Source organism: Sinocyclocheilus grahami, unplaced genomic scaffold (genome assembly GCF_001515645.1).
Source record: "Sinocyclocheilus grahami isolate Dianchi unplaced genomic scaffold, SAMN03320097.WGS_v1.1 scaffold221.1, whole genome shotgun sequence".
In the NCBI taxonomy this organism is placed as follows: Eukaryota; Metazoa; Chordata; class Actinopteri; order Cypriniformes; family Cyprinidae; genus Sinocyclocheilus; species Sinocyclocheilus grahami.
In genome coordinates, this window is record NW_015505400.1 from 701 (window position 1) to 17,219 (window position 16,519).

General features: G+C 35.4%; 2 protein-coding genes and 1 pseudogene across 2 annotated transcripts in view; 1 reads left to right on the forward strand and 2 right to left on the reverse strand.

Moving 5' to 3' along the window:
* The window catches only part of LOC107596580 (FAST kinase domain-containing protein 1-like), a 5,144-nt gene extending 548 nt beyond the window's left edge, over positions 1 to 4,596 (reverse strand). Inside the window, exons 1-8 of the mRNA XM_016287340.1 lie at positions 4,217 to 4,596; positions 3,676 to 3,744; positions 3,129 to 3,320; positions 3,084 to 3,098; positions 2,695 to 2,825; positions 2,223 to 2,371; positions 1,400 to 1,514; positions 1,183 to 1,311 (exon numbers count right to left, since the gene is read on the reverse strand). Of these exons, the coding sequence (XP_016142826.1) occupies positions 1,183 to 1,311; positions 1,400 to 1,514; positions 2,223 to 2,371; positions 2,695 to 2,825; positions 3,084 to 3,098; positions 3,129 to 3,320; positions 3,676 to 3,744; positions 4,217 to 4,551 (1,135 nt within the window). The 5' untranslated portion in view covers positions 4,552 to 4,596. The remainder of the gene's footprint in view (positions 1 to 1,182; positions 1,312 to 1,399; positions 1,515 to 2,222; positions 2,372 to 2,694; positions 2,826 to 3,083; positions 3,099 to 3,128; positions 3,321 to 3,675; positions 3,745 to 4,216) is intronic.
* A 1,835-nt stretch (positions 4,597 to 6,431) lies between these two features.
* On the reverse strand, positions 6,432 to 14,073 carry LOC107596564 (coiled-coil domain-containing protein 173-like). The gene is made up of 9 exons (XM_016287318.1): positions 13,837 to 14,073; positions 13,244 to 13,443; positions 10,445 to 10,618; positions 10,163 to 10,368; positions 9,921 to 10,077; positions 9,692 to 9,831; positions 8,557 to 8,749; positions 8,150 to 8,314; positions 6,432 to 6,864 (listed from the first exon to the last, which is right to left on the reverse strand). Exons 1-9 carry the CDS (start codon positions 13,946 to 13,948, stop codon positions 6,511 to 6,513), a joined length of 1,701 nt encoding a protein of 566 aa, XP_016142804.1. The 5' UTR covers positions 13,949 to 14,073; the 3' UTR covers positions 6,432 to 6,510.
* A 1,804-nt stretch (positions 14,074 to 15,877) lies between these two features.
* LOC107596581 (D-3-phosphoglycerate dehydrogenase-like) overlaps positions 15,878 to 16,519 on the forward strand; it is an 18,050-nt pseudogene continuing 17,408 nt past the window's right edge.

The window sequence follows — 16,519 nt, forward strand, 5'->3', positions numbered from 1 at the left end:
TTAAGACATTTTACTTCCACGAGTCCATAATCCATAATAATGCTTTCTGCAGTGAAAAAGTCTGTCTCCTGTTGTCCTCTCACATCAAAATCCACAAACATATCTGTTTAGAACCATTTTGGGCTGTTGTCACTTGTAAACGACGCTTGATCTGTGCATATTTCTCTCCTGATTCAGACGAGGCAACTTTTTCACTGAAGGAAGCTTATTATGCATTATAGACTATTTTGGTCAGAAGCAGAAGTATTAAGTTAAAGTGCCCCTAATATGGATTTTTGAAAATTACCTTTCATGCAGTGTGTAACAGAGCTCTAAGTGAATAAAAAATATCCTGCAAAGTTTTAAATCTGAAAGTGCACCGTGTATAAAGTTATTGTCTTTCAAAAGAAAGAGTTGACTCTGAATCAGAATCATTGAAACGAGTCGTTTTGAAAACGAATCCCAAGCCGTTTCATGTTGACGCCAACATGAAACATTAGCATATTGCCCGCCCACTTGTTGGTCTTTTCGCATTGGTCTGAATGAAAATGCAAATTCATTCTTTGCCACTAGGTGCAGCTTTTGGAGTGTTAAAAAATAGCGGTTTTCCCGGTAACGCTGTACACAAAGCAGCACTGCGCTCACAAACGCTGCTTTTATCAGGCATTACAGGCATGATGAAATGAAATCGACCAATCACCGCGTCACGCAAAGGAGGGGTTTGGAAAAATGAATAGTTAAGCGAATCGTTTGGAAGTCGTTGAGCAAGTAAGGTAAAAATAAATGCATATTATAAGACAATGAAAGTGTTTTTTGACCTTGCATGCATGTCAACCTGTTGTTGGGGACTCCCAAAACCAAAATATGACCCTTTCACTACCCATCATAGGGGCGCTTTAATGTCTTCATAATGGGATTTGTTTCTCACAAACACGCAGCTTTTCGCTTCACAAGACGTTAATTGATGGACTGGAGTGGTGTGGATTATTGTGATGTTTTTATCAGCTGTTTGGACTCTCATTCTGACGGCACCCATTCACTGCAGATGATCCATTGGTGAGCAAGTGATGTAACGCTACATTTCTCCAAAAGAAACAAACTCATGTCCTTTTTCGATGGCCTGAGGGTGAATAGAGTTTTACCAAATTTTCATTTTGGTATGAACTATTCCTATAAGTTTCATATGAATGCACATAGACATACACTCCAGATGGGCATCCAACTTTGCAAGAAAGTCCACATTGAAGATCTCTCGGACCACCTCCTCAGGGAAATAATCAGCCAAAGCCAGTGCGTAAGCCAAGAGAACCAGCAGGTGAGGGTCAAAAGAACCTGTTTGAATCAGCAAAAACAAGTTACATTCTAACTTCAAGTATTTCAGATTAGAAACTTTTATAAATGCATAATGGAAGAATCTTACTTATATACGGCGTGAAATGTCGAATGCACACATCAAAAAACTCCTCCGCCTTCGGTGGGTCATAATTTAGCACAGCGAAAGGCAGCAAGGTGGAATAGGTTGCAGAATAATGAATCTGTTCGGAAGAGACAAACATACAAATTGTTTTAACAACATGAGTTTCTGATGCATTTTTTTATTAATACCAATAATGATCATGTTTCTTGAGCAGCAAATCAGCATATTAGAATGATTTCTGAAGGATCATGTGATCAAAATATATTCAAATAGAAAACATTTATTTTAAATTGTAATAATATTTCGTAATATTACAGTTTTTACTGTATTTTTTTATTAAATAAATATAGCCTTGGTGAGCATGAGAGACTTCTTTGAAAAAATCTTATTAATCTTATCTTATTGTAAATTTCATTAAATGGCAATCAATCAATCAATAAAACAAGCAATTATATGAATTATATATTACGTATATTCATACATTACATAAAACAAAATGCATTGAACTAACTGAAATAAATTAAAATACTAAAAGTAATAATTAAAAGCTAAATATAATTTAAAACAAACCTAAAAAAAGACAAGCGCACATAGCAAAATTACAAAAGCTTAAACTAAAATGAAAAAAACTGAAACCTTATATAACCTTAAAAATTAACCTTATAATAATAATAATAATAATACATTTTATTTAGTATAGCGCCTTTAAAAGAGTACTTTCTCAAAGCACTTTACAACACAAGCAAACACAACAATCCAAAGTAATACACAAAAATACATTATAATAATCAAAATGTATTGAAACAACATTTAAGATGACTCCCAACTTGTCCATATTTTCAGTAGTAACACTAGCGATACAGTCCATCAGCGCGGCACAGAAGTAGTTAGTCCTGGTCAGATAAACGCCCAGCTCATGCACGTTAGTCCAGGATATCTGGTCAATCAGTTTCTGCATGGTGACCATAGACTCTTATGTGAAGTGACATGTGACATGTGGCCAAGTATGGTGACCCATACTCGGAATTAGTGCTCTGCATTTACCCATCCAAAGTGCACACACACAACAAACACACACGAACCGTGAACACACACCCGGAGCAGTGGGCAGCCATTTATGCAGTTGGGGGTTCGGTGCCTTGCTCAAGGGCACCTCAGTCGTGGTATTGAAGGTGGGAGAGAGTGCTGTACATTCATTCCCCCCCCCTACAATCCCTGCCGGTACGAGACTCAAACCCACAGCCTTTGGGTTATGAGTCCGACGCTCTAACCATTAGGCCACGACTTCCCCAAAAAGTCCAGCAGCATCTCATCAAAGTACTCCTCCGACAAACACTTCACTTCCTCCAGCACCACGTCCAGACTCTCGAAGCTGTGCAGCCGCTCACGACTGCAGCGGTTCAGGGTCTGGAGCAGGCAGACGTACTTGCTGGAGGTGTTGTGCCGGTGTAGTGCCGAAATTTGCACCCTGCCAAATTATGCACCCCCTAGTATTGGTAGGTTTAGGAGTAGGTGTAGGGGAGGGGTTAGGATTAGGGGTGGGGTTGGGATTAGGCAATCAGTTAGTAACTTCAACGAGGGGGTGCATAATCTGGCAGGAGTGCAGAATTCGGCACAACACCGGCTGCCCTCTAGTGTCATGCATGAGCGGCCTGGCATCCCAGAAACAGCTTGTAGTGACTTCAACGAGGGGGTGCATAATCTGGCAGGGGTGCAGAATTCGGCACAACACCGGTACGAGGGATCGTTGCGAATCCACTTGACGACGACCGTGGCATAAGTGTTGAGGTCGTTTAGGTTGCACTGCAGGATCACGGCGTTCACCCGGGAAAGGACGGCCTCATCAGGACGGGGAGAAGGAAGCATAGACAGAACCCTGGTTAGCATGGTCACCTCGTATGGATACACACTGCCCTGCAGGTAACTATGAATGATGATCAAAGAAAGACAACCGTTAAAAACATAAATGTTAAATAAGATAGTTCAATAGTGTTATTTCTTATAAGGTCTCATTAGTTGCTAGTTAATGGATTTGCAAAAATGAACTAATGGTGAGCGATATATTTATTTTTTTACAGAATTTATTAGTCTTTGCTAATGTTAGTTATTGTGATATCGTACATCCTTAGATGCTTCTCCTTCAGTCATTTTGCAATGATATATATATATATATATATATATATATACACACACACACACACAAATGCATAATTGTATATGTGTACAGTATGTATATACACATATACAATTATGCATTTATGTGCAGCTTTTTCATGTACCTCTCTAGTCTGTTCCAAGCCTCTGTCACCAGCTGCTGCACAAGAGTGTCATGGTGTTCTACTTGAAGCCTGCAAAACAAGACATCAAAGAGATCAAAGACTAGCGATTTACCCACAAACATTTAATTAGGACACCATATATACAGTGCAGTTTAGACAATAGCTCTGTTCCAGAACCTAGTGAGCTGCCTACTAAGGGAGCATTCTGACTTAAACGAAACATGACCAAACGCCTAGAAAACTTTTTGATTCAAATAAATTTAACAGAGCACAACACTCTAAATATGCACAATAATATTGAGCAAAAAAAAAGGCAAATATTTTCATAAGAATCTCGTTCATCTGACATGTTAGAAGAACTTTTTCACTCCAATGCAATGCATTACTGCAATGCTTTTTCCCCAAAGAATTCATGCGATTCCGTGTTAGAATTTGTCTCAGGCAAGGTATCTCAAAACGCAGCTTGATGCCAACCTATAATACCTTAAAATAATATCTAGGTAGCTTTTGGAACAGAGCTGTTCTTATTTTTGCTCTGTACCGGTGCACAGAATATAGCATATCCACCACTGAAGCGTCATCCATGAGGCTGATCTTGTTTTCAGCCAGAACTCGAAGCGTCAGGAACTGCGGGTGATTCCGGACCTGCTTGATTGTCCTGAACATGAGTGGCCGCTCTCTTAGAAACATCCACAGCCATCCAATAGCAAAGCTCACATGGCTCGTGGACAGCTTGGCTTTGTTCCGGCCCACCACATCGAACACCTGGTCTTCAGCAGAGCACGTCTGGAGCTGCTCTAGCACCTGATCACGGCTGAGGGCCCCGCTATGAAACAGTCTGTGGGAACATGCTCGAAACGATCGGAGCCAGAACATGGCAGAGGACGGCCGGCGTCAGGATACACTCCACATACTAGACAGATCAGACACACCCAAGAATCAGATCATCAGGTTTTGTCTATGTCAGCTTGAATGCTGACAAAGCATGAGATAGTAATGTCAAATATTAAGACATTCTGAAATACATGTAAACTGTGCATTTAATAAAAATAAAAAAAAATTGAAAATATTTAACAATTACATTCATAACAACTAGTCTACATTTTTATTACAATAATTCTAATAATGTATTAAAAATGTTTGTGTAAATATCATGCTTTTTTTTTGTCATATCACAAAAACTACACTACCAGTCAAGTTTTTTGAACAGAAAGAGTTTTAATGTTTAATTAGTTTAATGTTAAAGAAGTCTCTTCTGCTCACCAAGCCTGCATTTATTTAATCCAAAGTACAGGAAAAAACAGTAAAACATTTAAAAATATTTTTACTGTTTTCTATTTGAATGCATTTTAAAATGTAATTTATTCCTGTGATTTCAAAGCTGAATTTTTAGCATCATTATTCCAGTCACGTGATCCTTCAGAAATCCTTCTAATATGCTGATGTGCTGCTCAAAAAACATTTATTATTATTATTATGTTGAAAACAGCTGACTAGATTTTTTCTGGTTTCTTTGATGAATAGAAAGTTTAGATGAACAGCATTTATCTGAAATAGAAATCTTTTGTAACATTAAAATGTCTGTATCATCACTTTTGATCAATTTAAAGCATCCTTGCTAAATAAAAGTATTAATTTCTATAATATATAAAATGATACTTAACATAAAATTTTATATTATTTTTTATAATATAAAACATTATACTGACTCCAAGCTTTTGAATGGCATAGTGTATACAAAAGCTTTTTTTATTTCATATTCATAAAGAATCCTGCAAAAAAAAGTTTAATATTGATAATAATAATATTATTAATAATAAATCTTTCTTGAACATCAAATCATCATATTAGAATGATTACTGAAGGATCACGTGACACTGAAGACTGGAGTAATTATGCAGAAAATTTAACTTTGATCACAAGAATAAATTACATTTTAAAATATAATCAAATAGAAATCAGTTATTTTAAATAGTAAAATATTTCACAATATAACTACTTTTGCTGTATTTCAAAAGCAGTAATAGTTCAAAAACCTTTGACTAGTTGTGTACATGATTACAATATTATACATATATATATACAGTGGGTACGGAAAGTATTCAGACCCCCTTAAATTTTTCACTCTTTGAACAGTCCTCCATAAAATGTGCTGCACACATCTGAATATTTGGGTTGAACTGTTCTGGAACAGTGTTGTAAATACAACTTAACCACTGATTTCTAGTTGTGTCCTCTTTTGGAAGACCAAACAAAGTAGTTTCGCTTTCACAACGAAACACACAGCGTCTTCACGACATGGCGGCGGCCTTCTTTCTTTGCGTGCACATTTGGGCGGCGTTATGCAAATCTTCCTACATCGTGACGTAGATATGTGGGGGCGTGTTTAAACAAGGCATTTTAGGAGAGCGTGGACGAGTCTTAACTTTTATAAAGAAGATCTCTTTGGGTTTGAGACTTTAGTCTTAACAACTTCAGGGATCTTCTCTATTCACGAACAGCTTGCATCACTCCAAAGAGAAAGGAAAACTTGAAATAGCATTATATGAACCCTTTAAATATTTTTATACAGGCATCCCAAAGCAAATCATACTTTAATTTGACTTTTAATTTTGCTTGTTTTGACTATTACTATTAAGTTTCAAGGAATAATACTTTTTTATACATCAGAATATTTCTAAATAAAAAACATAAACTAAATTGTGTAACAAGAAATTTGATGGTTAAAAAGCTATATTTGAATCAAAACACAGCGATTACAATTTCTTTTGCATAAAATCTTTATCATTGCAATAGTACGAGAGAGACATTATAACGACTAGATGTTGTGAAGTTTTACAAGGTGAATCCTAGTCTTTTCTTGGACTGTTGAATGTCAGGGGTCTCGTTCTGCTCTTTTATGTTTTGAGTGGTGCCGCTCACATAACTGGGCATCTCAACACCCGACTCATCATGGACTAGATAACTTGGTCTAAGTCCACCAAACACGGGCCCTAGACCCCCTCCGATGCCCTCTCTGGCAGCCTTCATGAGCGGGAAGGTGTTTCTCCCTGCCTTCCCAGCTGTTTCGAAGACCTGTTTGGCGTATTTCTGAAACTGGTTTTCCTCCCCAACGATGAGAGCAGTGTTCCTCTCAGCAAAGTCCTTCTCTTCTTTTTTTGTACGGTGATGCCTTGCACGTTTCTCAGCCTTCACAAAAACCCATGTTGCATTTGAAAGAAATCATAGTTAAATGCATAGCATAAAACACATTAAAGGAAAAGTTCACCCAAAGATAGAAATTTGCAGAAAAGTTACTCACCCTCAGGCCATCCCAGATGTAGAGAAGTTTGTTTTTAATTTGAAACAGAATTGGAGATATTTAGCTTTATATTACTTGCTCACCATTGGATCCTCTGCAGTGAATGGGTGCCGTCAGAATGAGAGTCCAAACAGCTGATAAAAACTTCACAATAATCCACAAGTAATCCACATCACTCTAGTCCATCAGTTAACATCTTGTGAAGCAAAAAGCTGCGTGTTTGTAAGAAACAAAACCATCAATAAGGTGTTTTTTTAACTTTAATGTCTATAATTCATGATAACGCTTCCTCCAGTGGAAAAAGTCCATCCCCTGTTGTCCTCTCACATCAAAACATTAAAGGAAAAGTTCACCCAAAGATAGAAATTTGCAGAAAAGTTACTCACCCTCAGGCCATCCCAGATGTAGAGAAGTTTGTTTTTAATTTGAAACAGAATTGGAGATATTTAGCTTTATATTACTTGCTCACCAGTGGATCCTCTGCAGTGAATGGGTGCCGTCAGAATGAGAGTCCAAACAGCTGATAAAAACATCACAATAATCCACAAGTAATCCACATCACTCTAGTCCATCAGTTAACATCTTGTGAAGCAAAAAGCTGCGTGTTTGTAAGAAACAAAACCATCAATAAGGTGTTTTTTTAACTTTAATGTCTATAATTCATGATAACGCTTCCTCCAGTGGAAAAAGTCCATCCCCTGTTGTCCTCTCACATCAAAATCCACAAAATATTTGTTTAGAACGGTTTTGGACTGTTTTTGCTTGTAAATGGTGCTTGATCTGTGCATATTTCTCTCCTGATTCAGACAAGATGGCTTTTTCAATATTAGAGGACTTGTTTTTAGCCGGAAGCAATGATTTGAAGCTAAAACGCCTTAATGATGGATTTGTTTCTTACAAACATGCAGCTTTTCACTTCACCAGATGTTAACTAATGGACTGGAGTGGTGTGGATTACCTGTGGATTATTGTGATGTTTTTATCAGCTGTTTGGACTCTCATTCTGACGGCACCCATTCACTGCCATTGGTGAGCAAGTGATGTAATGCTACATTTCTCCAAATCTGTTCTGATGAAGAAACAAACTCATGTAGATGTCCCAGGTGAGTTAATTTTCAGCAAATTTTCATTTTTGTCAAGACCAGTGAGTGTTCCTTTAAGAGCTATACCCACCATTTCTTGTATATAGATGTCTTGTAGTGTTTTGCCTTCTTCTCTAGCTTTTTGAGCTTGAAGTTCTTTTTTTTTCATGAAGATTTTAGCTGCTTCCATCTTTGCATTCAGCATCTCCAGGGCTTTTTGTTTTTCCTCTTCTGCCTTTCGTTCCTGCTCTTTCCTCTAATATAGGGTTAAAAAACGTTTATTTCATTGTATGTATTTCAAATTATATACATAAACAGTCTGATGGATGTAAATGCAATATTACTGTGGCAAAACAACTGTAATACATGGCCTCTTGTCACTAGTTGCCTTAAGTTTAATCAAATAATCATTTAAATAATCATGCATTCATTACTAGACAAAGCTTTGAAGAGTTAAACCATCTGTATGCACAAATACATTAAGAAGAGGTTATTTACCATGGACTCTCTGTGTGCAGCGATGGAGTTCAACATGGCTGCATGTTTTTCTTCTTTCTCACGCTGTTCTCGAGCCTGTTTGGCCTCACGCTCAGCGACTGCTTTCACCATGAGCTCTTCTTCGTTGCTGATTTGTTGCTGCTTCTGTACTGCTAACTTCTGTATAATAGTCTCTCTCTGTCTCTGGAGCTCTCTAAAGCAAAAAGAAATGCAAATACAAGCCCAGTGCTGAGTCAAAGCAAGCAGTGAAGAGAATTATTCTTTCTCGCCAGGGTTCCCACACTTCACCCACACAATGAATTTTCATGACTTTTTCTTAACCAAGTATGTTGTAAAAATGTGTACATCATCCATATGTATGTCAGGTTACAGTCTTTTGAATTTATTAGTATAAGATACTATATATATATATATATTTATAAATGTTCCCATAAAGACTCTTAACAGGCCAATTGAAGATAGCTGAACACAAGAAAATGTAAACTTAAACAACTTAAATAACTAAGTGAAATAAAATAAGTTGCAGTAGAAGTACTAACGATATTAAAACTACTGGAAAAAAATGAAAGCTAAACAGAGTTATTATATTTAAAAGGAAACATTTAATCCATTAAAAAATGTGTTACTTGAAATAAAATAAATGTTGACTGAAATCAAATAAAATGTAAAAAACTTTTTTTTTTTCAACCTTCTCATTTAGTTGAACTTGAAGTACTAAAATAACTAAAACTAAAATAAAATTAATAAAAACTATATAGACATACCAAAAACTACAAAAAAAAAAAAAAGACTAAAACTTTTACTAAAATGAAAAAGAAAATAGCAAATAGATTTCAAATAATAAAAATAACAGTATATAAGTAATTCTTAAATAACCCGGAAAGCTCATGATGTTTAAAAAAAATCCCAGTTTTAAAATAACAAAAATGCCCCAAATATTTAAAATGCTAATTTATTTTTTCTGTTATCTAGCCTTTAATATAATATATCAAGTTTGGTATGGGTTGGAAGTGTTTAACATAAATAGTCAGCATGCTGTGTTTTATACGTATATAAATGTAAAAAAAAGTGGGAATCCTGGCATTTATACCCACAAAGACACATCTACACTGTGTTAGCATGTAATTTACAGTACCTAAACATTTCCTCTTGCTTCTCTTTCCTCATTTTCATGACTTTTTCTTTATGCTTGGCGAACTGCTTCCGTTTCTCCTCCTCTTCCTCCTGCCTCTGAGCCTCTGTTGCTTTCATCAGCTCTCTGTTGGTCATATAGTCCTGATGGAAGACAGAAGAATTTCAAGGATTTCAATCAAAACAGCATCTGATTCACTCGATCTGTAAATGTTGTTCAACAACCGCCTCACCTGATGACCCTTCATCGCGCTTCTCTTCTCTTCCTGTTTCTTGCGCTCAGTCATGGACTCTTCCCACACATGAAGATCTCGGAGTCGCTCAATTTCTTCAGCCTCACGTTGGACCTCCTGCCTCTCCTGCTCTTTCTTCATGTCATGATCCTTCATCCTAATATAGCAGGAAACATCAGGTCCTTTTTATAAGGTCCTTTCGCATTACCTACATCATTGCATGGACTTTGATATCTCCTTACTGTTGTTTCACGCTCTCAGCGGTGGCCAGCTGGTCTTGTTTCCTCTGTATGGCTTTCTGCTGCTCCTGCTGGAGGGCCTGTTCTTCTCTGCAAGCCATTTCGGCCAAGATATCTCTGTCTATGTCCTTGCTGGTATTTTGCTTCATGCGTTTTAGTTCGATCTGAGCCTCTCTTTCCTTCAGAACCTCCGCCAGCAGCAGAGCACTCTATAAAAAACAAAAGAATAGTTTCTACTAACATTTGACATAGTAAAAGTGTGACCAAATAATGAGAGACACAGACATGGAAGCCTTTCACTCTGTCGGTCTGGTAGTACTGCTGGGCTTTTGCTTTCTCAATGGCCTCCTTCCGTATCTGGGCCTGGTATTTTGCTTCTTCTATGTCAATTTGTTTCCGCTCCTCTTCTTCTATCGCCTCTCGAATTTTTTTTGCCTCTAGCTTTTTTTGTCGCTGTCCCTGTAAGGGGAAAAAAAAAATCTGTTTTTCTCCATGGAAGACATTTTGCATAAGTTAAATGCATAGCTTATATTAGCCCAAGCATTTATATTAATTATTATTATTTTACTTTTACATTTTTTTAAGAAAACCCAAAAATATTACATCAAGACAGCATTCAAATTACAATCAACTTATTCAACATTATAACAGAAGCATAGACAAAATGAAATATGGATGGAGAGAAGTACAGAAAAACATAAAACATTATACAAATATCTGCATATATATATATATATATATATATATATATATATGTTTTATTTTATTTTAGATTATGTTTTAGTCATTTTGTTGTGTTTTTATAATTTTTAGTAGGTTTTGTTTTTATACATGTAGCTTTTATTAATTTATTTCAGTTTTAATTTGAATTAATTTAGTACATCAAGTTGAACTAAATTAAAATGAGACATACTGCCTTACCAACTAGCTGAAACAATAATTATTTTATATTTATTTTATTTCAGTAAACAATTATTTTATTTAAAGTAAGCAAAAAAATGTTAAGGTTTTAGTTTTAAAAACTATTTTTACTCTCAACAATAGTAAAACTATCAACAATAACATTGTTCTAGACACAAAAACAGTCATATCAATGTGTACAAAATGATCACAGGGATATTTCTGATAAAATATTATATACAAATATTAGAATACATTATATACAAAATATTATAATGAATCCTATTTATCAACTAAATCTAAGAACATCAACTTTTTTCTTAATTATAATGATTTTTAAATTCATTATTCTTCTTTATTCTTAATTGACTCAATGGGGGGCGGATTTAGTGATTTGGGGGCCCCAGGCAAAATACAGGAATGGGGCCCTATACAATTTCACACATTTACAACCTTGAGGTTCTTTTCACTGTTGCTCGCTGCTGCACAACGTGTCCCATAGTTGTGTCTAATCTTTTAGATTTGTCATGTACATGTTATAAATAGAGGATTTCTTTAATGTTGTAAATGCCTTGTTCACATTTAAACAGGTTATAATAATATTCGAGTAGGTTGGACACTAGGTGGTGCGTTGGGGTAATTTTCACTATGCAATTGTCTACACAACGCAAGGCTGTCTAATTCTAAACTTGAATATACAGTATACATTTATTTTAATTGCACATTTAAATTAAACTGAAGGAAATTATAAATGTACATGCTTAAGGATTATTTCAACCAAACATGAAGTGTGCCTGTGTGGAAAGTAACTGTGCATGGTCCTTCTTGGGTCTTTCACAAAAACGAGTGAGCGCCATTTAAAAAAATTAAAATAGGCCCTATAGAATATGCACTGTTGCTTAGAATTAAAATTATAGCTTCAGATGCATGATATCTGTAGGGCCCTATGAAATCCGTTTTATTTTTCCCAAATTAGCCTAAGTTTAATTTTTTCCAAAATCTTTTTTCCCGTTTGAATTTTTCTGGATTCAGTTATTTTTTTTCTGGATAATTATATGACTACATTTTTAACAAAAAAAACATGTCTAATTAATTAAAATCACGAAACTTGTTTAATTTAACAGCAATTTAGGCCTATTAAATGTTTAACAAAAATTACATTCTTAGGGGCCCAAATTCTGCGCTTTCTTTTTTTTTTATTTAAATTTTTCTGTATTCCATTTTAATGGTTTAATCAAAAACATATCTAATTAACTGAATTCATAAAAACAACTTAATTTATTAATTTGTATACAATAATAGGGCCCTATGAAATTTTAATTTTATTTACTTATTTTTTAGAAATTCTGTGTTGTGTATTTTCATTTTTCTGGTAATCAAATGAAGGCGAAAAAATGAATCTATCTTTTATTCCAATGAAAATGAAACAAACCCTTTAATTTTTGTACATTCAAAATGCTACACAACAGAAGTTTACTGTGTAACGAGCAATGTCACGGAATTCGTCAAATATTGAATGAATAAATCAAATGCAATTCAGTACACTTCAATCAAACCGCGATATGGACTAGTGTATGTGAATATTAAATGGCAAAAATACTATTTAGCTACTACAGACAACCGTGAGTGTTGTGTGTGCTTAAATAGCAAACTAGCAAACGAAATGCTGCGCCGTTCATTCCGTCACATTCCGCGTTACACAGTAAATTCTTTTTTATGAAATAGATTCCGGGATTCCGTCCCCATTTTCTACATCGCCCTAGCTACTTTTGCTAAGAAGCATGTTCAACGCGGACGCACAGACGGTTGTCGTGGTAATGAACACCACAGCAACCACTTGTGCGTCCGCACTGAACGCGCATCTCGCATATAAAAAGCATTTTAGGGGGCCCTTGGCTTTAGGGGCCCTTGGCTTTTGGGGGCCCTTGGCTTTTGGGGGGCCCTTGGCTTTTGGGGGCCCTTGGCTTTTGGGGGCCCAAGGCGGTCGCCTACCTTTGCCTAATGGTTAAGTCCGCCTCTGGCTAATAATATATGTATTTTTTTTCTTTAAAAGTGTTTAGGTCATTAAAAAATGACAATTTCCCGCATATTATGTTTAGCGTGAATTGTGGGTTTTTCAAGCAAATATTGCTCATTATGACTAATGCGAGAGCTGGAAATACATAAGCTCCAGTGCGTACTCACAGCAATGGTGTTGGACCAGTGTTTGACGAGCTCTTTAGAGCGCATGTGCAGCGCCTCGCGCTGTTGGCCCGCTGCAATCACACTCCTGTTGTGTTGATTGATTCCGTTCACACTGTCCTGCAGGCGCTGCCATTCCGGTTTGGACAAAACTACCATTTGACGAAGATCCGCTTCGGTTTTCTCCACCTCCGAACTCACAACTGTATATTTCCAAGTGATTATCCACCTTTTTCTTGTCGTAAAAATGGGCGCAGCCATTTGTAAATTCTATGGGTCTAGCTTCCGGTCTCATCCGAGTCAACAGTTAACAGTTAATTTTGCTGCTTGATATCGAAAATTGGTATGTCTTATCATATTATTTTAATGTATTATCTTAATTATGAACACACTGGTTTGTAGTGCAAACATTTTTACTGTTTACTGCACGTTGTTATTCTCCTCATTATTTACCTATAGCGGTTAATGAACCGGAAGTCTCACCCATAGGCTTACTTCCGCATTTAAGAAAAAGGTGGATAAACTAATTATTATGATTTTACAGATGATCTTTTAGCTATCCTGGTGCATTAGTCAGTAAGCGCAGTCATTCTCACCTTGTTGACTCGAGCCTTTCCTCCGCCCGTACTGAACGACTCCTGCTGTTATCGAGGCTGTTGACATTTTAACTGCTTCTTTATGTCCTCTCACATTCGTTGATCTTGACATACACTGAGATGTTTATATATGTTTATTCCTTTATACATCGGCGAACTTGGCTAGCGTTGGTAACATGTTTGGACTCCCTACACCATTTAAACTGTTGTTTCACTGTTTCCCTGGCAACCCTGCAAGTGAAGTAGGTGAGGTCATGCGAGGCCTTAAAGGGCCAGCGTTCTAGAAAATAAACTTGACGCAATACAGCTTCGTTTGGGGCTATTTCTAACTCATGTAGTAATAAGTAGGCTTTAAAAACAGCTGACATTTATAAGTTTTTTTTTGAATGCTACTGAATACCCCTGTCTAGCAATTTAACTTTTTCCATTATTATAATTTTTTTATTATTAATATTATTATATATTTTTGTATTGTAACTGCTTCCTTATTTAGATCTGGAAAATAAACTAGTTTTGTTCTCAAAGATGTTGTTCTAGATTATTATTTTGAAAACCCAAAGAATATGATGTAAAAAAATGTTTTCTATTTTGAATGCAAAATTCTGTATTGACTAGCAAAAAAATGGTTTATGTCTTCTTTATGTCTTCCACTTTTTCTGTAGAATTGAAGTCTCTTATTTCATTCCTCAGACTTGCAAACAACAAAAAAAAGCACAACAGGTTTGATGCTTTGTGAGGACTTATTTAAAGAGATGATTAAAACTTAATAATGTTTAATATACAAAAAAATCTAGAAAATAGCCTGAGCTGATTTAGCAGTTGATTCTGAACATTTTAACTTTAATTCATTTTTTTTATAACAGTTTTTCTGAAAACACAAAACAAAACAAAATCCCACAAACTATACAAAAGTATATGAACTAACCAAACAAAAGAAAATACAAAAAAAACACCCACCCAAACATGCACCAGATACTGTGAAAAATACCTTAAACAAAGCCATACTTAATCAGACTTAAACAACATATTTGGAGTTAAATAATCAAATATCGAAGTTATCCATTATATAACTTTAATTACATTTAAAGCTAAAAATATACATGCTTTTATGTCTTGCCTAGTTTTTGCATTGACACGTTTTATTCCAGTAAATATAAGGATAGGTTTATTTTTAACGTTTTTAATTATTTAAACCTCTGTCATGTGCTCATGTAATTGGTCAGATGCATGAAGCTTGTGTGAAGAATTAGTCCAACCGACCTGTTATAACCTTCTTTTCATCCTCTATTCACTTTAATCTCAAATAAAGAGATTATTTATATAATAAACCTATCATAGAGACTCAGACCTGCAGAAATTAAGTAAATGCATATAAACCAATCAATAAATAAAAAGAATGTTAAAACAAATAACCGTATAAATAAATGTGAAAACAAATACATGTGGGAATAAATATACAAATAACTGAAGAAATAAATACATAGCCTACATACATTCATACATACACGCAAGAATAAAAAAGTTAAATACAGAAAATAAATGAAAAAAGTAATACAAAAATATATTTAGGACTAAATTTAATAAAACAATACTTTTATTACATTACATTTACTTACATTATATTTAATTGTTAGTCCTTTATTTATTCCTCTATTGATTATTTAGTTATTTTTAATTTCACAAGTGGCAGTGATTATCAGTGTTGGGGGTAACTCATTACAAGTAACGAGAGTTACGTAATCAGATTACCTTTTTTCAAGTAACTAGTAAAGTAACGCATTACTTTTTAATTTACAAGAGAATATCTGAGTTACTTTTTCAAATATCCATTTTTTCCCCCAATTTATTGATTGACAGCTCTCCTGTCCCCATGTTGAGAGAAATTAAAAGATGTTACAGTAGCTCTAAAATAAATATGAATATGCATTAATTCATCTCACTCACACACAAAAACACACAGATTCAGTATTCCTCAAAATGAATAAAAATGAAGAACCTTTTGAAGCACCTTTATTTTTAAGAGTGTAGTACAATGCTTAATATGTTTTATCAGTCTGTGGTTGCCAGGTCTCTGTTTTACGCTGTGGTGTGTTGGGGCACTGGTATGAAAGGGGGTGATGCTAAACGGCTGAATAAACTCATCAAAAAAGCGAGTTCTGTCATTGGACTGGATCTGGTCCCTCTGGAGGTGGTTGCTGAGAAGAGAATGATGCACAAATTGCTAGTCATTATGGATAACACCACTCACCCTCTAAATGACATGCTTGTTGCATTAAGGAGTAATTTTAGTTGGAGACTGATCTTGCCTCGGTGCAATAGTGAACGGTATAAGGTCTTTTGTAACTACTGCAGTTAGACTGTATAACACATCTCTCGGATGCAGAGGCACCTTTGAACTTCTAGTGAGCTATAGATAGTTACATTTATTTTATATCTTTACCTGTATACCTTATTTTATCCTAAAATCTGAAGGGAAATTACCTGTTTGACCTGTATTTATTATTATCTATTGTATTTATTTTGTGTTGTATGGTTATTATTTCCCTGCGGGGATTAATACAGTTTATCCTATCCTATCCTTGTGTGTCTTTGTTTATTGCTGAAGTGTGTTGAAATGACTTCTTCTGTATTCTACTGCACGGATGTAAGTTTACTTTTCCTTCAGCCTGAGGCTTATTCATTT

Coding starts and splice junctions, on each gene's coding strand:
- LOC107596564 (XM_016287318.1), bottom strand. CDS start 13,948: ATGTCAAGATCAACGAATGTGAGAGGACATAAAGAAGCAGTTAAAATG. Junction 13,444..13,836: donor GAAAGGCTCGAGTCAACAAG/GTGAGAATGACT, acceptor GGAAATATACAG/TTGTGAGTTCGGAGGTGGAG. Junction 10,619..13,243: donor ACTGGTCCAACACCATTGCT/GTGAGTACGCAC, acceptor TTCCCCTTACAG/GGACAGCGACAAAAAAAGCT.